Source organism: Mustela putorius, unplaced genomic scaffold, assembly GCF_011764305.1.
Source record: "Mustela putorius furo isolate JIRA1106 unplaced genomic scaffold, ASM1176430v1.1 tig00003983_pilon_pilon_pilon, whole genome shotgun sequence".
Lineage (NCBI taxonomy): Eukaryota > Metazoa > Chordata > Mammalia > Carnivora > Mustelidae > Mustela > Mustela putorius.
This window is the reverse complement of record NW_025422123.1, coordinates 2,595,914-2,619,050: the sequence shown is the minus strand read 5'-3', so window position 1 is coordinate 2,619,050 and position 23,137 is coordinate 2,595,914. Positions and strand designations below refer to the sequence as shown.

Genomic DNA, 23,137 nt, shown 5'->3' with positions numbered 1-23,137 from the left:
CCCTTGAAGGGACTGTTTTATGATTTCTATCCTTTGCAAATATGCCAATTCTGCCTGCCAGTCTGTTTCTTCTCTCTGCCCTTTTTGTCCAGTCACATCTCAACAATCAAGTTTTTTAGTGACTTCCCTATGGTCAGTATTTAATGAGTTAATCCACATAGCACAGCGAATGGCACATAAAAGGGGCTACAATAAGATTAGCTGGACTGGAGAGTATTATGTTGAATGAAATAAGTCAATCAGAAAGAGACATTTATCATATGGTTTCACTCATATGTGGAATGTAAGAAATAGTGCAGAGAATCACAGGCGAAGGGAGGGAAAACTGAATGGGAAGCCATCAGAGAGGATGGTGATGGGCATTAAGGAGGGCATGTGATGTGATGAGCACTGGGTATCTGAAACTAATGATGTACTATTTGTTGGCTAATTGAATTTTAATTTTAAAAAGATAAGAAAAATAAATAAAAGCCATTCACAAAAAGGGTTTTATTCTCAGCACGCCTGAGTGGCCCAGTGGGTTAAAGCCTCTGCCTTTAGCTCAGGTCATGATCCCAGGGTCCTGGGATCGAGCCCCAAATCGGGCTCTCTGCTCAGCAGGGAGGCTGCTTCCATTCCTCTCTCTCTGCCTGCCTGTCTGCCTACTCATGATCTCTGTCTGTCAAATAAATAAAATCTTTTTTTTAAAGGGTTTTATTCTCTATATTTAATGTGAGCATTCGTTTGTTACTTATCTCAGCCTCACAGATGAACTAGGTAATGCAACGTAGTAAAAAGTTTTCTTAAGGGTTCATAGAGACTTCTGGTCGGGGCTACGGTAAAGGTCAACTCTCAGGCTCTCTTAAACTCCTTAGGACAGCCTCTGTGATTTTTATAAAGTGTCTGAACACATTAGAAGTAAAGGACTCCATGAGCAAAGAGACAGATTTTAAAACGCAATACGCATCAACTGTAAGATCCTTGCATCCCCCTGAAGCTTTTTACCTCTGCAGCATTTGACCACTCCTTCCTTCACAAGCCTCTCTCCTTTGGATTTGACAATACTCTCTTAGGACCTTCCTGTCCCTTTCTGACTTCTCCTCTCTGTGCCGCCATCTTTCTCTGCCAGTTCCTAACATCTTGACTGTTCTCTAGGTCCCAGCCACCATGCACTCTTTTTATTCTGTACACTCTAATTGACGGACCTCATCTACACCCTTGACTTCAACTCCCTATATTTAGAGGACAGACCTTCCAACTGAATATTAGGCTTCTCCACTTCGCCCATAGCCTGCTCAAATCAAACCTGTGCAAAGCTGTTCTTCCTCCAATGCCCCCCATCTCTGGGAAGAGCAACACTTTCACCTGGTTTCACAAATCACTAAGATTCAACATTGTCTTCCCTCTCTGTCACTCAGTTAGATATCAAATCCTACATCTACCTCTGGGCTTCACTCCTTCCTCTCTATACCTGTTACCATTCATTAATTCAACTTTCATCAATTTTCATTTTTTTAACCTGAATTTTTCTGTATGACTACTCTCCATCCAATTCCCTGCCTTGCCATCTCCCACCCTCACGTGTGATAAACTACATGCGGGTCCATATACACCCCATTCTTTATTATATCCTGCCTTTCTACATACTGTGCCTCTGTCCTGAAATATTGTTTTTCTCACCTCCCTGCAAAACTGAGCTTGGAAGTTACCTCTCCCCAGTGGCTTTTATTGGCTCTCTGACATATGATATGGATTTGGCATCCTTCCTCTGGACTTCCACAGTACATGGCAAGTGAAAATGCCTCCTACCCCCTGAAGAAGATGAAGCATAAAACCATCTGCTCCCCAAACCCTTACACATCAGCTCGCTTATCAGAAAAAAGATAGCATAGAACTGAGCAGATAATCTACTTCCTACTCGGTCCTCTAGATTACATCAACTCTATCTCTGAAACCAGCCAATATGTATACAAATACATAAATGAATATTTTTGTAAATGGTTGTAAATGCATATTAAATATCTAAAAGCACATAACCAAGTTGCTAACTATGGCTAGCACTGGAGAGCAAGGACCGAGAGGAAGTAGGAGACTTTTGCCTTTTATTCTGTTTAGATAATCTTATATGTTTTTAGCCATAAACACAAACATAACAAAGATCTTTAAAATGTAGATACTGTTATAAAATAACATAATAAGAGCAGTTACTGAGATTAATTACTGGGAAAGTTTGAAAGAAAACTGGAAAGAAATCAGGAGTCATTTTTATGACTGATGTCAAATAACATAGAAACTCTTTTTAAAGGTTTTAAAAAAGATAATAACTGAGCTTAATTTTATAAGGTCTGCAAAAGGGACGGTCACAAATTTGAATCAGGGTCTTCTCAGTTATTAAGTGCTGCTTACAGAGGTAGGAGCAGTGATTTAGTAAGAAAAACATGCTTTCAACACCAGGCAAGCAAGGCTACACTCTGCTTGCCATTCACGTGTCTACATCATGGGCTCTACCCAGTTACTGCCATTTATCTATTTTAGGAACAAAAGATTTCCTTTTACGTATTGGTAAACAACCCCGGATTGTGGTTTCTCTCAAGTTTCCCTATGTGAGGGTATCACAAATAAGAACCAGGCCAAGAGGAACAGATTCAAGTGGTTTCAACAGAATAACAGGGACAGAGATGCAGTCCTGTGACAAGGACAGCCAATAAAAGCAGTGCTCACAATTAAATTTTATATACAAAATTAAAGAAACTGACTCTAATTGCTCAAAGGAAAGAAATACTCTTGCCTCCTCTTTTTTTTTTTTTTTCTTAAAACAGCCTAATAGAACACTTTAAATTTAGGTGCTTCACACTATGCCTTACGACTAATCAATAACTGTTGAAATAATTGTTTAAAACTTTAATCAAAATTCCATTTAGAGAAATACATTAAGTAAATACTTAGAAAATGAGAAGGACTCAATAGTATCTAGAATGGCTTCTGGTCTGCTTTTCCTTTTCCTGTGTGATCTTCACACAAGCACGGATATGTACAGAACCCTCCAAAATGATGGGGCCGCTGCCCCAGTTGGCACTCCTCAGGGCTCAGCCTGGCACTCGGCACTCAGAAGTTCTGCAACAGGCGGGCAGGTGGAGCCAGTGTGGGACAATTACCAAGGCTTATCTGATGAGGGTGCCGAGGCCTGCTCAAGACAAGTACAGCCCTCTCCAGTCTGTCACTTACTGCTCATTTCAAGAAGCCAAATGATCCATGTTCTTTCCATGCATGTCATGGAGTCTAGGTTACCCCCAATTCATATTCAGATATACAGCTTGCAAGACAAACAGGTGTTCATCCTGTGCTGTGTGCTCTTCCCCGCTGTTAGTCAAGAGCATTGCTCCAGGCAAAGGTCTCACTCTGCACTCCACAACGGCCGGCAGCCTCACCATCAGTCACTGACGTCGGAGAGACTCTGACTTGTGGTCTATCTTGCCAGCTTCCCTTCTAAGCAAAAGCGTCTGTATTCACAAAGGACCCTTGGGAACTTATAATAGCCAGACGGAGTGCTAGAGCAGCTAGACCTGGATCATTTTAGAATTCATTTTTCTACAGCCAAGTAGGCCAATGTATTATAAATCTGACTTTGGAAATCAATTAAGTGACTACTGGGTTTTAATTTCATTTTGTACTTTTCATTGAACTCAGAACTATTAGTCTGCCCGTCATAGTAGAAAGCTTCTAAAAGATTATTGCCTTATTTACCAAATTACTGAAGTTGTGGTCTCAGACTAGACCTTAACAAGGCGTGAGCCACTCCAAAAATCATGGCAAAATTACTCAGCAGTAAGACACGTGATTAGATATATACATTGCAACACAGACAGCTCTTAAAAACAGTGCTCAGTGAGAAAGAAAAGAAGCTTCACAAATGTAGCAGCATCTGTGTGTCCAAAACAATACACATTTTGCAGCAAAACATACAGATAAAAAGATACACATTAAAGGCATTAGAATGGTTGCCCGGCCAGAGGAGCAAGGAAATAGAACAGGAGAAGAACATGGAGATAAAGGGACTAAACAAACAAACAAGGGAGAAGCCCCGCATAGACCAGTGATCATGATGTACCACCAACTAACCGTCTATAATTAACTCAGCTCTGCACTTGAGGTTGAAACTAGCATGAGGGGTGGGGGGAAAGGAGAACAGATCTCACGAAAACAGTCTAACACGTTAATTCTCCTCCTTACTACCTCAGATGTTAAATCTTCTTTTTTAATTTAGTGTATAACTCAAAATAATTTCCAAAGAGGACAACGAATACTTCATTATTATGAAGATGGTGCCAATATGTTATTCTTCTGATTTACCATAAAAGGTCTTCTATGTATATCCCATTTTTAACCTCTTCGATTCACACTGGAGAGAAAAACCAGAAAATTCTGAAAAAGAATCAAACTTACCTTCAAAGCCTTCATTTATGACTCCACTGTGGTCTGCTTCTTCTCTGCATTGAGAAATACTACTTAAGGAAACATTTCTGAATAACTGAAGCTGGTCTTGGATTTTGTGGAAAGCAGGTCTTTGGTCAGGTTCTTGAGCCCAGCACTGGGTCAACAAATTCCACCTGGATACATAAATGGTGATTGGAGATCATTAGGCAACCAGGACTGATAGTCCATGGAAGGTCATTTTAGAAGGCAACACATTTGACTTATCTCTAGTTTTCCATAATTAATATAAATAAAACAGAACAAAATCTTTGGTTTCTAGTTTAATAGTGCCTTGCAATATGACTTACTTTGTTATATTACACCTTTCTTTTGAAAAGCTATTACTTTGGAAAAGCTATTATTTGTAACAGTTATTATTCCAAATAAATAAATAAATAGAAGGCTTGGAAAATTATTACTCAACACATAAGGGAACTAATAGCTATAAAAAATACTGAAAACTAGAAAGACTTTACATTCATACATGTCAAGCAAAATCTAAGATTACTCCAAGCCACATAGATCTTAAGTGTCAGAACCCAGAGTATCATTATACTGTCCTTATACTGTCAGATGAATTAAGAGACTCAGTTTCCTCAGACAGTAATAGCTGGCTTGTTAAACATTATTTTTTCCTTAGCAGTTGTCTAAGAAATGTCTGTGTAGCACTCTTAACTGTGTTCATCCATTCAGCAAAGATTTATTGGACACTTATTATATACCAGCAGTATATCAACAGCTCACAAAGTGGCAGTGTGGCTCCTGTCCTCACAGGGAGATATATATAGTAAATGTAAGAAGGCGACAAAAATTTACCCTACTAACACTTCTATGAACAGGAAAAAATATAGCTCTTTTATACTGTCTGCTACTAATTAGGTCTTTCTTAGAGCCCCCACCCAAAAGAAAAAAAAATCATTAAGTACAATACAGTTTAAAACCTGGTACAATTCAATATTTTAAATAATCTTTTTAAGTAATGCTCAGTCTTTTCTGCTTAATAACTCAATCTCTGTTTGTAGGTTATTCCTACTCTCTCTGTTCTCTTCTACAAAATGGTGGATGCATATCTTTTGGGTGAAAATCTTATGGAACTTATAATGGTACAGCAAAGAACACTTTGGACCCCACTGTGCCCTCCAGATCTTTGCTAATATCAGAGTAGGATGATGAGGCACTCAGTGAGGAGTGACTGATCTGGTCCATTCCGCCGGCAAGCAGCCCATGGTTTCTTTACCTTTCCTTTGCCCCCAGGTCCCACTAAAGTGCTCCTCCCTTTCCTTTCTCTAGCCATAACCTTCTCTGAGGCTGCATCACATCCTGTATATGCCCACAAGGCCCAGGGGGATCCCTTCCTGTTTCTGTTGTGTGGCTACAAGATGTTCCTTGGTCAAATAATCTAGCTTTCAGCAAAATGTTCACACTGCGTGGGAAGCAAAGTAAGCTTGTGAGTACAAGCTTGACATTCTCTGTCTGGACATGCCCTTCTACCTTATTCCTGACTCTGGGTCTCCATGTCAATATGGGGGAGGGGTCCCCTGCTCAAGGATCAACTTGCCATCCTCCCAAATTGGGAGAGGTGGGCAGTTGCCCACACTTGGCCTAACTGAAGCCTACAGGAGGTTTTTCAGAACCCAGATATGCAACATCATCACCCTCCTACCTCTATCTGTCAAGGTCTCTTCTTCCTACACTTCCCCAGGGCTTAGAAGGAATGGGGTTTCTACTGCTCCCTCTTTTTAATTAGATTATCCCTACACAGAATTATAGGTTTTAGTTACTCAAACCTGGCACTTAACATACTAACAAGGAGCTAAAGGATTCTAGATAACCTCTCCCTCTTCCAAATCTGGCTTTTGAGTCTACTGATTCACTAAAAAGGTCAAAGTATCTGTTTGGTTGTTTGTCTTTTTTGGGTTTTTTATTTTATTTTGTTTTCTTTTGTTTTTGTTTTTGTTTTTTACTTCCTGGAGCTAGAGGGCAGATTGGGGACAGGGAGAGAAAACTGATGAAGAAGCATAAGTTGGGAAGTATTTAAAAATATTGGTACTACAGGTGGTGACTTCTTTTAAGCATCCGCTTCTTGGTTTTGGCTTAGGTCATGATCTCAGGGTCATGAGATGGAGTTCCATTTGGGCTTTGTGCCCGCTGTGGAGTCTGCAGGAGACTCTCTTTCCCTTTGCTTTGCCCTTCTTCTTCTCCATCCCTGGCTCACTGATCCTCACTCTTTCTAAAAATAAATAAGTCAATCTTTAAAAATATTAGTATTACCATATCAAGAGATTAATATGCAGTTACAAATTACAAGTTCTTTAAAAAAAAAAGTACTAAAGAAAACCAATGTGAGCTCTAATAGAGACGGAATATTCTCAGTATGTTGCTTTCAGAAGTGTACCCTGAAGAAGTGACCTTTAAGCCAAGGAACTTTGTAGGAAAATAAGATGTTATACATGGGAACCAGGTGGGGATAGGATGCAGGGAACATACTAGGAGAGGGGAAAGCACAGATAAATTCCTAAATTTGGAAAGAGCTGTCTCATTTCAGAAACTGAAAAAAAGCCAGTGTGGTCAAAGAGCCATCCTTGAGGGGGAGAATGTAAGAGAGGAGATCAGAAGAGGTAGGGAAGATCACGCAGGTCTCATTGGCCAGGCTAGGAGTTGGATTTTACGGCACTATGATTCAAAGCTGTTGAATGTTTTGTAAGAAGGCACAATCTTCACATTTTTACAGAATGCCTCCAGCTGATATATGTGGAGAACGAATGGACCATAGAAGGGCAAGTTAGAAGCAAAGAAGTTATTAAAGAAGACAAGGTGAAGGACTCAGGTAATGGCAGCAGTGGTAGGGTATATGTATATTCAATCCCTGGGTGACAATGACCAAGAAATCATTATAAGTATTGTATTTGGAATAGCTAGTATCTATGTTAGAAATTATAACAGAAAACCTCCATTCCATTAGAGTATGGAATGAAAAGTCCATTTCCATCTGCTTCGTTTCTTGGCAAGCACTTCAGGTCAGAGTTGTTACTCAGTATCAGAGTATTATGGGGAAACCTAATATTGGTCTAGTTTCCAGTATTCATCTGACTTCAGATACATTACAAGGAATTTACATTCTTTTTTAAAAATTTTTTAAAAGATTTTATTTATTTATTTGGCAGGCAAAAATCAGAAATAGGCAGAGAGGCAGACAGAGAGAGAGAGGTGGAAGCAGGCTCCCGGTTGAGCAGAGAGCCCAATGCAGGGCTCGATCCCAGGACCCTGAGATCATGACCTGAGCCGAAGGCAGAGGCTTTAACCCACTGAGCCACCCAGGTGTCCCAGGAATTTACATTCTTGATATAGAGTGCCCAACTTGGCTCTATTTCTTATAAAATGAGACTCAAGGCTGTGAACCTATCTTTTACATATTTCTTTGTACCTCTCATTTAAAAACAGGGATGACACAAAGAATTGAACGAAGGAGGATTAGACTCTGAAATAAAATATCATAATTTATATTTGATCATGCAATTTAAACCAATAGTTAAAGCAGAATCTTGGTGATTCACCTAAGGATTGTCCTAAGAGATGCGAGGAGAAAGTATACTTCACCACAGAAATCATATCCTTTCTGAAAATACAGTTGCAATTCAAAGATACTGCCAAAAAGTAAATAGAATCTCTCAAGACTTGCTGTATGCTAATGATGAAGGTCTTTTAAATTTGTTTACAACCTACTTCATTACTTTTTTAAAGATTTTATTTATTTATTTATTTATTTGAGAGAGAGAGTACACCCAGGGGGAAGAGCAGGCAAAGGGAGAGGAAGTAGGAGAAGCAGGTTCCCCACTGAGCAAGGAGACCAAGGCAGGGCTGGATCTCAGGACTCGGGAACTATGATCTGAGCTGAAGGCAGCCGCTTAACAGACTGAACCACCCAGGCCCCACTAACTTGTTTCATTTCTATAAACGTCTCAAGATACTTAACAGAGATTATTCAGAAGGAGAGAAAAGAAAAGAGCGAGAACAAAGAAGAGGAAAAGGAAGGAGGGTGGAAGAAGGAAGAAGCCATTCTTATAGTTGCTTCTTAGTCTGTTTCTCACTCACTCGCATGACCCTCCAAAATTCCAGCCTCTTGTTTCATCCGTGTAACTTATTTCAACAGATATTCCTATTGTCTTTTGTTTAAGGGGCTTTCAATTACATTGAGTTCAATCATTATTTTTAATTTCAGATGGCAAAAATACATGACCTGATAGTAAATCAAATTTTTCTCTCCTACCATCCAGGAGCAAATGAGGAGGGAATTGCCCTAGATTAAGAAAAAGGAGCTCTAGAAAGCAACAGTCATTTAAAAATTGGGAGTGTAACTTTCACCCTTAAACAGCATTGAGGTGGCAATGGAATGAAAAGGCATTTATTAGTTTAACAATTCCTGAAACATGCATTTCTCATAGCTTTCAGATAAATTAATAATAACAACTATATCTTTGGCATCGGGTCCTCCCTTACAATCCTGCGCTTGTCACAATTCAATATCATGCTTATACTACATTAGAGTTACAAGTATTTGAACATAGTACTCTAAATAAACTTACAGGTCATTCACTTTTTTAAAATTTCCCTAGGCTGGTTTTTTCTAGCTCTACAAAATACTCACTCATACTTGAAATATTTCACTTGGCTAAGTGTTCAGGTTCAAATTCCTCCATTCACCATGCCAACCCTTTACTCTTCTTTGCCTCAGTGTTTTTTTAAGATAGCATGAGACTCATTAGCCATGTTCATTATTGGTCTCTGTGAGTATTATAGCCCTTGAACTCATAAAGCAATTGAAATTTAACAGATGAAAATTTCACAGCATCCTTCAGTATGAAGGGGATGAGTTTCTATAGGCATTAAAACAAAGCACATAAAATACAGATTTTCCAGAACTCCCTTATTTGTTACAACCAATCCCAAAGAGACAATTAGCATCTAGGTGTACATATTTTTAAAGAGGTGAAGAAAAGATGGTGAACCTTCATACCCTCCCATTGTCGCCTCCTACATTCGAGATTCTTTCCAGTAGTTTTCGTTACCACTGTGATACCTCTGTCAGAGAACCCCAAAGAGCTCTCACTTGAAGTAGATTGCCCTTTGATCCTGTTTCTTCTCAAGAGTGGCATGGATGTTGTGCAAAACGAGAGTTGAAGAGAATACTGAGGACCCGGCTTTCCAGCGTACATCCCAGGCTATGGAAAGAAGGGCAGGAATGCTCTGAACTCCTGCATTCCATTAATAGTTGAGCACAGCATAGCCGTCTCTGTGCTCACCTGACCCAGAGTGCACCCAGGTGCTGAGCATTTAGGCAGTGAATAGAAGGTGCTATGGGGCTCAGTGCAGACTTTCAACCCTCTAAGCCGGGCCTGTGATCTCTGAGAACTGCTTCAAATAAAAATCAGTTCCCTCTGTACTCTAAGGAGAGTAGTTAATCTTTATCATGACAACTTAAGGCCGTGGCCAGATTGAATGGCATGGCTGAGAGCTCTATTTCCTAGCACACGTGTTTTCCTGGATGGCAATGGATCCTTAACCTTTCCGGGGGCTCTGACAGGGTGCAATGCTCGGGGGGGACGGAACACGGCTTACTTTTTAATGACATGTTCACATCAACTTCAAAGCCACCAGTGGAAAATTTGGGCTTTAAGTGAACTATAATTTTATAAAATTAGGGCAATAATGTATTCAACCAATGAATTATTCAACATAAAGTTATATAGAATATGAAGTTATATAGTTATAGAAGTTATAGAAATTTATGTTATATAAATATAGAATACAAATGTTACATAGAGCATCTCTTTCTGCCTATAAACAGAAATGTTTTTCTAGTACTTTTCTAGCAATGCTTGTTCCTCCTCTTTCCAGTTGCATATTTGGCTACACCTTGGTAGAGCAAAGTTCAACATACCTATATTTTTCTGCTCCACAACCTCCAAGTTATCCTCTCCAAAATAGATGAACACATTCATCAAAATGTCTAATTCAATGATTGATTCCTAAAGTGCCTATCCAAAAAAACCAAAAAACTGTGTACTTGCCATGAGGTATATGGTACCCCCTGGGGCGGGGGTGAAGAGGCCAGATAAAGTGCTAACAGGATAACAAAAATTTGGTACCATTGAAACTCAGGGAAAATTTCTTCTGAGCATTTGATAGATACATAAGAGATACATAGAAATGATTAGTTTGCTAGCCAATAAAAACATATTTCATGCTTAGGTATGCTGGGGTTTTTCCTCAAACCTTGACCAAAGGTTTTCAAATTCTGTCTAATTTCTGACTTCCCATTTCCAGAATTTTTCCATCTCTCCCAAAAGGGCTGTGAATCCTTTTTAAGCATGGTCACCAAACGTGATTGGGTATGGGTACATCTGATCTCCCTATAAATGTCCCAGAGTCTGTAAAAACTCAATCAGAAACAAGCAGTGATTCAAATGTTTTTTTTTCCTTCTTCATCTTCTAGCTACAAGATTTAAATAATACAAAAATGTTCACCGGTAGAACATCCAACCAAGATGCCCAGTTCTTAATCATCCTTTGGCTCTGGTCAGAATAATCCTCTAAAATAACACAGCATGGTCAAGGCAGTACAACCTCGTGCGTATCCGCATACTGCTAATTCCTTTTGCAGTTGTCTGTACCACACAGTTTATCACTTTATTACATGTGGGCTTGTTATCCAACTGTTCCGGGTGCATTTCTTTTCTTTCAAAACACATTCTGAGATGCTGAAGAGCTGGGCTTCTGGGTTGAACACCCATGTTTTCTATACACTATATGGCTTGGTATTGTACACATAACAGAAGCCTCTATACTTGTTCAGTATTTGTTCCTTTCGAAACTTTTTGGGTCAAACATCCCTTAGGAAAACTTTCAAGACTTGTTATATCTGCTGAAGTTTTTCACAAGAAGGTAGATTTTACTCAGCAAAATAACTGGGCTTATTTTTCTTTACAGTTAGATCAAAATCACTTACTCTTTTGAGAATCATGAATTTATTAGACTTCAATAGTCACCAGGTTTGGTTTAATAGAGTCACTAATTCTTAGTCACTTTGTGTTAAGTTCATAAACAGATCGCAACCCGTGTAATTTTTAATAGTACTATGTCCCAGTATCAGCTGTATCAACAGAGGCAATCTAACGTTTAAACAATATATTCCTATTTAATAGAATCTCCTAATATGCAAATCACGATATTAGCCAAATTAGATCTTCCAAAATAAAATGAATATGTGTGTATTTCTTCATCAGAGTTCACCTATCAAGAGTATAAATATATTCTACTCTTCTAAATTTTGTTTCTGAAGTGAACTATCATGCATATATAAAAGACACCATCGTGTATTTAGTAAATTAAATGTTATAATCAACTTACATTTTATGTAGACAACACAAATATATCAATTCAAGTTTTTGTTTTAAAATACCATGCCAGTGAGGCATAAAACTGCATTGGCAAATGTTTTGGGTCTTTAGGTGCTTATATTAGCATCATTAACTTACAAATCATCAGGACAATTTCTTGGTGGCTCCAGTCTCCCTCCTGTTTGCACATAGTTTAAAACATCAAGGTTGGAATGAGTTGGATAAGGCTGGTGACCAAGAGTTAAAATCTCCCAAATCAGAATTCCAAAAGACCTAAGGATGTTAAAGAGTTTACTTTAATTATACTTATTACAAACATCATGTTTAGAGTAGTTTGTCCAATGTAATTATTCCTGGGGCTATTGGGGTCTGCTTTATGATTGGCATTCTTGGCCCCATAAAAGGCAAATGGGAGACTTAAAAGTAAGTTGACGTCAAGAAAAAGTAGAAAAAGCAACTGCCTACCAGCAACACTTCAAAGGTGATAGGAAGTTTAAGGGGATACACACACACACACACACACATATACACACACTTTGTTCCTCCTCCCCAGCTGAAACTGTGCTACAGACCTCTATTACTTGAGGCTTTCATAGCATCGATGTGCAGACTAATGTAGGGGTAAGTAAGAAAGCATTTCACATTTTCCCCCGTGAGTTTGAACGTTAGTAAACATGGAGAGGAAAGGCTTGAATGTGAACTGGCAACACTGAGGTCAAATTATCTCTCATCACCAATTTTGACTGGGGCCAGTCCAGCTTAAAAGTTATTGAGTAGATCTAATCAAAATTTGGGATTCACGAGCCAACATGAGTGCCCAATTCTTATAATAAAGAGAAGCCCAAACCTCTTCAATGTCATACTGTTTTTGAGATCCATGATTTAAACTCTTACCTATAAATTAATGATCCCACATCCCAGAAGAGTAGGCATGTGGACACATACTTGGACACTGAGTCACATTTATGAATTCCTATTAGCCACAGCACTACGCTTTTAGACAGTGATAGAATCCTTGAAGTAAATGTATCTATTTCACATTTATGATTAAGATAATGGATCAAAACTGATAAGGGTAAGGGAGGAAAATACTGAGACCCAGGAATAGTACTACAAGTTTAGATGGCCTTTCATTTCCCTTCTGCCTCTGACATTGAATGGGTCTGCCTGAATTCCTCTGTGTACCGTTAAACTCACCATACGTCAGACTGAGTAGTGAAGATTCCATCCATCAAACTTTCTGGAGCCATCCACCGAACTGGGAGTAGGCCTTCCCCTGTCTTTCTATAGTAATCATTTTTATAGATGTCCCTTGCGAGTCCGAAGTCCCCAATCTTCACTACTCGTGATGGACTGGTGTAGTCTTTCACAGACACAAGGCAATTCCGAGCTGCCAGATCCCTATGGCAAAAGCTTTATTTAATAATACTAATAACAAAGTTTCAGAGCTCAGACAAGGAACCCCAGCAGGTCTTTAGAGAAGAGAGAATTTTTACAAAAATTTTTGCTATTTTGAAGTCATGAAATGTTTATCCTGTATGTTCTACCCAAATGTTGATTATTGTTTCAACGTCCGTTAAGAACCTTGTATCTAGAATATCACCATACCTGTGAATGAAATGCATCTGCTCCAAGTAGACACAACCTTTTGAAATATCTACACACAGATCTACAAGGTCAACCAAGGTGAGTAAAGGACCATGAAACTGTAAGAAATGAAAGAAAAGTTACAGGTAGTTTTCTAGTTTGTACAAAACATACATGTGATGTTTTAAAGGTATTTTTAGTTTGGGTTACAAGAATTCAAACAAGGAAGGAAAGAGCTAGATTTACTACTTTCTACTGAAATATACATAAGTAAGATTTTTTTAGTGGAGTCAATATAGGATCTTTATTGGAAAGATCTCAGGGTGTCAGTACAGATAGACCAAGATTTGAAGCCTAGTTCTGCTACTTATGAGCTGTGTGAACTTGCTCATGTTGCTTAATTCACTAAACAACTTTCTCATCTGTGAAATGGGAATAATAAGACAGGTCATATAGAATCTGAGATAAGATTATATACATACAACAGGCCCACAATAAATAGTAGCTCCATCAGAAGATGTAAGAATGATAATTTAATCAGTACTAGTTAGGTTAATTATTGGCCCAGTGTCACACTGTAATGCCAGGCCATGGCCTTGTTCCTCAGATGAGCCCCCATATAAATGGTTAGCAGCACTCTATTTCAAGGTCACAGATGACTCCTCGCCTCCAGAGAGCCAGCATGCCTATATAGTTGAACCTATGCCAGCTGCACTGATTTCTACATAAAAAAGTCAGTGGAAGTTTTCATTGGTATCATCTAGAAAAAAATTTAAAGTTCCTTCCCCAAGGTTACACTCAAATCTTGTCTTTCCCTTGCCATTTCTCTGCAAATACCCTGGCTCAGGCCATTATCTTCCCTATCTGACGCATTCCAAACTTAATCCTGATTTCCATCCACATCCTTCACTGAGCAACTCAAATGATTCCCAAACTTGAAATCCCTCAATTTCTCATAGATGAGCGCTCTTAAGTGCTGCTCCCTCTGTCTCCCCCAACAAGCTCATGTTTTGTCCCCAGACTAGGAGGACCTTCCATGTTCTCAGACTCAACATCACCATAGTCCCACTGGACCACACCTGATCTTACTCCTAGGAATCAATCCCCTTGCAACACGGTTCACATCCAGCAGACACCGGACACAGGCCTCTTGGCCTAGGTCTGAGCTCCTGCCTGGTATCCTGACTGGTTCCTCAGTTCCTCTGTGAGTGGAATCCTGTTCTGCCTTTGGCATAGCCCACTCTACTGAAGATGCTCCTTGCTTAGAATCAAATCTTTCTTCTGAACTTCAGGCTGACGGCTAGCCTCACGCTCCCTGTGTACAGATTTTAATGCTGCCTGCCTGCCTAGGTGTCTAACTATCCCTTGCTCCTGACAGCCCCTGTGACAACCTTTTAGGATACTTCATCACCCCATGTTGTGGCTCCTGGACTCCAGATGCTCCTGCCCTGAGTTGTCACCTGTCATCTCTTGCCAACCCCCCAGACATACAGAGCCTCCACCTGGGTCTGATCCTGGTCATGGATTTTCATGACTCATGTGGGAAGATGTTGTTTCAGAGACTGTTTTCTCCCCTACTTTTATTGTGTCTCAAATGGAAGACCTCTTCCATGAAGCCTTCCCAGTTCTTCTGAGATGGAAATCATCGCTCTCCTCTTGGCTTCCACAATATAGTCTCTACTGTACTCCAATAGGCCCTCCCACTTTCTGTCTTAGATAGGTTATTTATATGTGACTTACCTCTCTACTGTGTGGCAAAGTCCTTGAAAGCAAGAGCCACATCCTTCACTATTGTATGATAAACATGCAGCAAAAAACACTTATGAATTGATTGTATCTAGCTATTTATACTATTTTGATAGGTTGGTTTTGGTTTTGTTTTTTACTTTCTTCTGTCCTAATAGAACCTTAGGCTATCAGAGCTTAAAAAGAAAGAAGAGCCCGAGAACATTTTCAATTCAAGATCCCATTTTATAGATGCAGAAACTGAGGTCCTGAGAATAAAAGACTGGACCAAGGTGTATGGGGCTAGATGAGTCAATCCTGGTGAATTTGACCCAGCACTGCCATCTTGGACCTGGGATAAGGAAAGCACGCGTGTGGCTGTTCTGGAATGTTGCCTCTGAGCATTCTCTGTGGAGGAAAGGCTGGCTCCAAATGAACTTAACATAATGGGGACTTAGAGCCTGTGGTATTCTGGCACTCAGCACCTACCAGCATTCTGCCCACTGGTGGGAGTAAGGGCAGTGAGGCACAGAAGCTATCCTGCCCAGGAAAGGCCATGGAAGAACCCTTGAGAACCAGTCAGTAGAGCCATCAGAATCCTGACTAAATAGGAATAATCTGAAAAGAGCTGGCCCATGTTTTCCATTTCGCTCCCTCTTCTTGACCCCAAACAAACAAAGCACAATCTACAGATAAATGGTCTTGTTAAAGATGGGGACTAAGTGCGTGCATTTTTAGTCCCACTCTCTCCCCAAACCTTATTAAGATGACAGTGGAAGGAAAATGGTTATAATCTTACAAGTACAAATACATCAGGAAAATAAGTTTAGTGCATGAAACATTTGGGGGAAGCAAAGTGGATGGAGGGATGGTCCTTCAGCAGAGCTGAGAAACAGCTGGGCTGTCTGCAGGGGGAGAGGCAAGATATGGCTGTGTTTCACTAGAAAACTCTCTACAGGCTCTGCAGTTGGAGGTAGCAGACATCTCTGAATGCAGGGGTGAGGGGCAAGCCTGGAAGCAAGAGGAATGTTTGGAAGTTTATTTTAGGAGCTAACTAGATCCCAGGTCCTCCCACCACAGCAGGAGGCTTTCCACTGTAGAAAACACACACACACACACACACGCACGCACGCACGCATGCACACGGAATTAGAACAACTCCAAGTTCAAAGATATCAGTCACACTCAGACACTGTGCTGAAAATGGAGAGGAAAATTAAGTGGGAGCCCCTAACTCAGCCCTTGGACCTTCACCCTCTCCCCTCTCACCTCCCTGAACTGAGGCTTAGGCCCTGAGAGCCCAGGCAGGACAACAGCAGATTCCTCCCTGGGGAAAGTGGGGTGTGCCAGCGAAGACACCCAGATACTGTCCTTAGGGGATTTGGGAACCCCCAGTGAAAAAGCAGGGTCCCACATGACAACCAAAAGGAAGCTACCACAGTGTGTCTGTGGTTCCAGTCAGCCTCTTAGAACTCACTGTTAAATAAGAAGACCATCCACAAATCAACAAAGTGCTTGATAAAATGTCTCACATTACAAACAGATCTCAGAACAAAGAGGATAAAGGAGTCAGGACAATGCAGGAAGCAAATTAATACTTTAAAAAACTATAGTTAGTGTCCTAAGAAAGATCAGAGAAGATTTTGCCCATATGGAAAAAAATCCAATATTATTTTAAGAAGCAATCAAAACATAAGAATGATTTCGTGGAAAATTAAAATCTTAAATTCTATTTTAAAAATTACAGAAAGCTCCCATAATTGAGAGCACAAATACAGAGTTGGAAAATAGACAAAAACTGCTAACAGAACAAAAGGATAAAACAAAGCAGCCCATTATCCAGCTAATAGAGTTTTGAGAACAAGGAAATCGAGAGAACAAAGAATTTTATTTATTATCAAAAAATAATATAGAAAAATACCCAGAACTAAAAGGGGTGATTTTCCAGACTGAGTGTCCAGATTGTTAAAAAGTACCACAGATAAGAAGTTCCTAAAATTTTCCGGAGAGGAGGAGCAGAAAGCAGGTCACTGATCGCAAGTCCAAGAATCAGAATGGCATAAGACTTCCTAAAGGCAACTGTACAAGCCAGAAAACCAAAGTGAAGGGGTTTTCAGCCTAGAATCCACCCAACTTATTCATCAAGTGTGAGGGAAGAAAAAGGATATTTTTCTCAAAAAGAGGGGTAAAAAGAAGACTTTTGCCTCACATGCATGCCTTCTTGTGATTTCTCTCATTCACAACCAAACAAAAAAGTCATGGAATAGAGGAAACTATGGTCCAGCAAGGAAATCAGCAGGGTAAATCTGAAAGGAACCCCAAGGATAACAGATCTGCAGGGCGCCCAGAAGACAAGCGCCTGTATTGGCTCCAGGAGACTGTCCAAGAAAAAAACCTGTCAGGTGCTGGATCAGCTGATCTAATTAACCCCAATGATCGAGGTGCTACAATTCTGTCAGAGCTGAGGTATATAAAAAAAAAAAATGAAGCAACTGGGGAAAACAAAAGAGGCGTTTATTATTCTCTCCCAAAGTGGGGAAGAAAACACAATAACAGCTTTTGAGTAACTCAGCTGTAAATAGTAGTCATAGTAATGTAAGTCTGCACTATTGATTAATCTGAAAATTTTGATAGCGGTCGGAGGATGGGGAAACACACTTGCCAATGTGCAGGGCTTGTGGGGTGTCGTTTGGTCCTGGGTCAGTCCAAGACAGTTAAATTCTCACCTCTTAAAGGAGGGAGTCAGGAGATTTCCTCCAAGACTGAAAAAATCCATGTGCAGCAGTCTACATGGAGTGTGCAGGAGCATAGAGGTAAATACCAGAAGAAACGTGTAGATGCCTGCCATGTGGGAATGAGACAGTCTTTCGCTATAAACCGTGTTTTCTATTTCAGTGTTTTAGTCACAGAACATGTACTTCGATAGAAATAAAAAGCAATTTTTAAAATCTACAGATTTCAATATTAGTGTCTTGTTTCCTCTCATGTGTTTCTCATCTGAGATAGAAGGTAAGTTCCCACAGGTGTTGTCACAGCTGGCCCTGATTCCACAGTCTTTGCAGGTGGGTGCTGAGGAGAGAAGACCAGGGAAGACCAACACAAACTTGTGGCCAACACAAGTTTGAAAGGCCTATGGAAATCCAAACAGATAAGCCAACTGGGTAGGGACAGAGAGTAGTCAGGAAAGACATGAGGTCTTGCAAGTGTCAATTTGGGACAGACAGGCACATAGATTAAGTGAGAAAGATGTGCCTTTCCAACGCCACACAATCTCTGTTCTTCAGGAAACATGATTTTGGGAGTGAGGTACCTATTTTCCCACTAAATATTAAAAAGCCTCAAATAACCAGAAAATGCCCGAAGTTAGCCCAGGATTCTAACTGTCCTACTCCAACAGAAGGAAATACAAGAATTCTTTCCACAGAAATCTTCAGAGGTTCGACCATCAACCCAAACTGCAGCTTACTGAATTTAAAGAAACTTAGTGGGAAATTACAGGGCCTGCGCATTACAAAACCAGTACGAGGACTGCATTTCCTACCTTTGTCATCCGGGCTTTACGCAAATAGGTAAGAAGGTCTCCTCCTTCCATCAGTTCCAGGATGATGTATTGGGGTTCGTTGAGCAGACAAACTCCAAGCTGCTTCAGGATGTTGGGGTGGTTAAATTTGCTACAAGGTGGAAAGAGACAGGCAGGATGACATGACAGCAACAGGCACCCTGGCCCAGGACCTTCGGGAAATAGAGCAATTCTTTAACTCCATTTTCCTTCAAAACTCCTGTTTGGGTCCGGGGCAGGGGCTGTTAGGTTTTTCCCTAATAAATGAAAGTCTCTTTTCCCAAGAACTGGTCTATGTGCTTGCCTTAGAGAGATGATACGGCAACCCCTAGTGGCCAGCTCCTACGGCTGGAATAGGTGATCTTTAGAAGAAACGTTTATAGGAAGTATTTTATGTTTTGGTAAAGAAAGTAATCTTAACTACTATCCTTCAGAAGATACTTGAAAGCATTACATTTTCAGTCATCACAAGTATGTAATATAATTCTCTTTCTTTTGGAGAAACAATTCAGTCATGCAGGTTTGGCTTCCACCATTTTCTCAAGACATCAAACCAAGGAAGCCCTGATCTAATGATTAGAACCCACAGCTGAGACCCCCAGGGGCTTCTGCCTCAGGCCCTCCCTTTAAGACACCTCGGAGCACTTCTCATGACCAGAAACTGACTCTAACCTTGAAGACAAGTTTACTAAGACTGAGGGTATTTTTACGGACATCCCTGTACTTGGACTCGCTCCCTTACTCTGGATATTTGAGCCACTACCACACGTTTAGAAGAACATACACATGTTCAAAGCTGAGCAGCTTCGGACATCACACTGCTTGTTGAAGGTCAAAGAAAGGAAGAACTTTTGTCCAAGGACTGCCTGTTGGAAGTCTGGTTTCTACAGAGCCCTTGTCACCACAGGCATATCTATGTTTAAACTTAAGCCATGTTAATTTGAGGCATGATCTGTGATGTCGGGTCATTCTGAATGTTAAAAATTCACCAATCAGATATAAAAGCTTTCTACCCTTCTTAAGGGAAAATGAAGCGAGGACTACCCCAATACCTCATCAGATGTGCCTCTTTTAGGAATTCAATCTTCTCTTGGTCTGTGGAGCCCTTCTTCAAAGTCTACACAACATAAAAATAAGCCAGGAATCAGTATAGCAGACATTTCTGTGAGCTCAGTGGGTTAATGGAGACCATCTTTGTTTTGTTTTGTAATATTCACCCTCAAAGCTGGAGATAGATCATGGCTAATATATGTGCATGTGTTCTGTAAACTCATTCAAAACTTAGCCGGTGTTAGAACTAGTGTTCAAGTGGGAAAGCCTGAAAGACAAAAGATCAAGTAACATCTACTATTCCCTCCCTCCAAAATTCCCTCCAAAAATGTAGAAATTTTTAAAAGTGTAGGTGTGTAGGGGCGCCTGGGTGGCTCAGTGGGTTAAGCCGCTGCCTTCGGCTCAGGTCATGATCTTGGGGTCCTGGGATCGAGTCCCGCATCGGGCTCTCTGCTCAGCAGGGGGCCTGCTTCCCTTCCTCTCTCTCTGCCTGCCTCTCTGCCTACTTGTGATCTCTCTCTGTCAAATAAATAAATAAAATCTTTAAAAAAAAAAATGTAGGTTGTAGGCCAGTTTCTTAATTTTCAAAGTTTTCTAATCAATATCTATTTCTCCCTGCTTCCTTGTTAATGACACTATATTTGTCTCTTAAAGGTATCTTACCTTAGAACTAGTGTTCAAGTGGTACTAGTCTGGACTAGTTCCAGACACTTTGGTCTAACTGAATCAGGAAACTTGTGTTTTGTAATTCTCCAGCCTCCCTTGAAAATAGGGGTGATCATCTGAGTCAGTTCTGGTCAGTGAGGTATAAGGGGGAAACTGCTGAAGGGGAGAGAAGCTTGTGGAAAACTTCCACATTTTGGAACATATACATCTAAAATCATTCTTCCTCCTTGCCCTGACCTGAATGAAGAACCAATGCCTGATCTTTGGCAACCATCTTGGGATCATGAGGTAACACATGTGTATAAAGTCAAGAGAGTTTCAGATATCCTGGCTCTGACCTAACACAGTACTACACCAAAAACCAGCAGTCCTCTAGTTATGTGGAAAAAATAAACACTTGCTTACACCAGGTAAGGCTAGAGTATTTAAAGCACTTTTAGATTGCACCATTTGGCAGTGGAGAGGATTTTGCCAATATTTCTGGTTGTATAAGCCCTCTCTCAAAGCAACAAATTCCTAACAAGCAGTGGTCAGGATGTTGCCCAATTACATAAAAGTTCATCATCCCTCAATGAAAAGGTTTTAGACAAATATGGGAGTCTACCCAGCACTTCCTTGAAACTACATTCAACATATACCATGGTAATAACTGTGTCACACAGGGGTCAGCAAACTATAGCTTGGAGACCAATGCCAGCCTGCAACTTTGTACAGCTTGAGCTCTGAAAATAGTTGCTCAGTTTTAATTTTATATTTTCCCAGCTTTACTGAGGTATAAGTGACATGTTACATTTTCAAATGGTTGGGGAAAAGTTGAAAAGAGGATATTTCTTAACACGTGAATGTGTTAGGATATTCACATTTCAATTCCCATAAACAGAGTTTTACCAGAACATCACCACCCTCTTGAGTTCACATATGGTCTAGGGCCGCTTCACTCTGTGAGGGCAGAGCTGTGTAATTGCAACTGACGCCAACTGGCCAGGAAGCTCTCTACTCTCTGCCCTCGTACCGGAGATATAGAGAATGTGCTTTACCCCCCTGGTCCTCTTATAGTATATTCAAAGGGAAAAACAGTCTGCCAAGTCTTAGTTAATTAATAACCTTAGAGGTAATGACACATTAGAGAGCTTATGGAAGAAATGGAAGAAACATTGTCATTTCTGTTGTTATGCATGGACTCCCAACTTTAGCTCTCTTTTAGCTCATATTTTATTATAGTTTTATCCACGTAAATTCATATAAATGTGAAGATCCAACATGTCAAGGAATTAAAAGCTCCATGTTACCTTCACTGCTACTTTGGTTTCTCCACTTCCAGCTCCTAAGATGTCTACTGCCGTCCCTTCATACACTTCTCCAAAGGCCCCACTTCCCAACAGGAGGCGCAGAGTCAGTCTTTCCCGAGGGAAGGCAGGAAGACTTTCAATCTCCTCTTGGGTTGGAAGAGTACTGGAAAATAATATTTTTGGTGTTCCAAAATGCATTGGTTTACAAGTTGGTGTTGAGTGTTAGTGTTTGAGAAAGAGTATGAAAAAGAAAGAGATATCCCTTGATTTTGCAACACCACTCTATGTAATATAATGTAATATAATGACATGGATTCCTATGTTTCTATTCCTTCCCTATTCTACCATAAGGAAGGAATATTCCTTCCTTATACCAAAACACAGACAGAGCATATGACATCACTTCTAGGTACCATAATCTTGATAGAAACATGCCTTTGTGTGCATAGCCTCAAGAGTTTTTATTGTAGCTTGTTTTGTTGAAGTTATAAGTTATTTGTTTCTTCAGGTAATCAACTTAAGTAAAAAGCTATTGCAAATTAGTAACAAATACATCTGGGTTTATGAGCCTAAAAACTTTCACTTTGGGGTGCCTGGGTGGCTCAGTTGGTTGGGCGACTGCCTTTGGCTCAGGTCATGATCCTGGAGTCCCGGGATCAGGTCCCACATCGGGCTGCCTGCTTGGCGGAGAGTCTGCTTCTCCTTCTGACCTCTTCCCTCATGCTCTTTCTCTCTCATTCTCTCTTTCTCAAATAAATAAATAAAATCTTAAAAAAAAAAAAAACTTTCACTTTAACCATTTCACACACCTGATCTTTTGTGTAAAACAAAATTTAGTATGACTACAGTAATCAACTCTTTCTCCATAACTTTTAGAAGCCAGCTCTCACTTGGAATATTATGAGAGGGAAAAAATTGTCTGTATTCAAAATGCTTTGAGTGCTTAAAAGAGAATCTTGAATATCAAATGTGCTGAGTATTTCCTCAAGGAAAAGTCACCTCTGAATCACTAAATTAGATCACCCCTGTGTCTACTTCAACTCTTCCATTTGTGTATCTTGGATTATAAACTTCAAGGCCTATGACTACATAATTCCTTGTAGCTGAGGCCATACACTGTGTCTTACTTAAACCACAATACAGTGTCCTGCATAGAAAGACAATTAAATATTGTCTTTAATTGTTTTGACTACATCAAAAACCAATGACATATTATAAGTTGGCTAATTGAGTTAAAAAAATATTATGATGACAGCATAAGTTGAAAACTCAACTATCCTAAAAAGCTTTTGTAGGCAATCACCGTACAACTTCTGAAAACAGACTCAGATGGACTTAACAGTGCAGGCATGGCACCCCTGGGATTCTTCTCTTCTTTGGATGCTTCCAGGTGAACCAATCGTGCTACCATG

The 23,137-nt window shown here is 40.1% G+C and overlaps 1 protein-coding gene and 1 long non-coding RNA gene across 4 annotated transcripts in view; one reads left to right on the top strand and one right to left on the bottom strand.

Annotated features, from left to right (window-relative positions):
- LOC123389514 overlaps positions 1 to 18,113 on the top strand; it is a 30,401-nt gene extending 12,288 nt beyond the window's left edge. Inside the window, exons 2-4 of one of the 2 annotated variants that reach the window (XR_006604107.1) lie at positions 7,184 to 7,279; positions 13,431 to 13,535; positions 15,341 to 18,113. This is a non-coding gene — a long non-coding RNA (uncharacterized LOC123389514). The other variant, XR_006604108.1, reaches the window with a different exon arrangement.
- ROS1 (ROS proto-oncogene 1, receptor tyrosine kinase) overlaps positions 1 to 23,137 on the bottom strand; it is a 113,291-nt gene that overhangs the window by 4,503 nt on the left and 85,651 nt on the right. For both annotated transcript variants that reach the window (XM_013063073.2, XM_013063082.2), the window contains 7 exons: positions 21,726 to 21,888; positions 19,773 to 19,837; positions 18,703 to 18,832; positions 13,458 to 13,555; positions 13,047 to 13,250; positions 11,988 to 12,122; positions 4,423 to 4,586 (listed from right to left, as the gene is read on the bottom strand). In XM_013063073.2, coding sequence (XP_012918527.1) covers positions 4,423 to 4,586; positions 11,988 to 12,122; positions 13,047 to 13,250; positions 13,458 to 13,555; positions 18,703 to 18,832; positions 19,773 to 19,837; positions 21,726 to 21,888 — 959 coding nt within the window. The remainder of the gene's footprint in view (positions 1 to 4,422; positions 4,587 to 11,987; positions 12,123 to 13,046; positions 13,251 to 13,457; positions 13,556 to 18,702; positions 18,833 to 19,772; positions 19,838 to 21,725; positions 21,889 to 23,137) is intronic.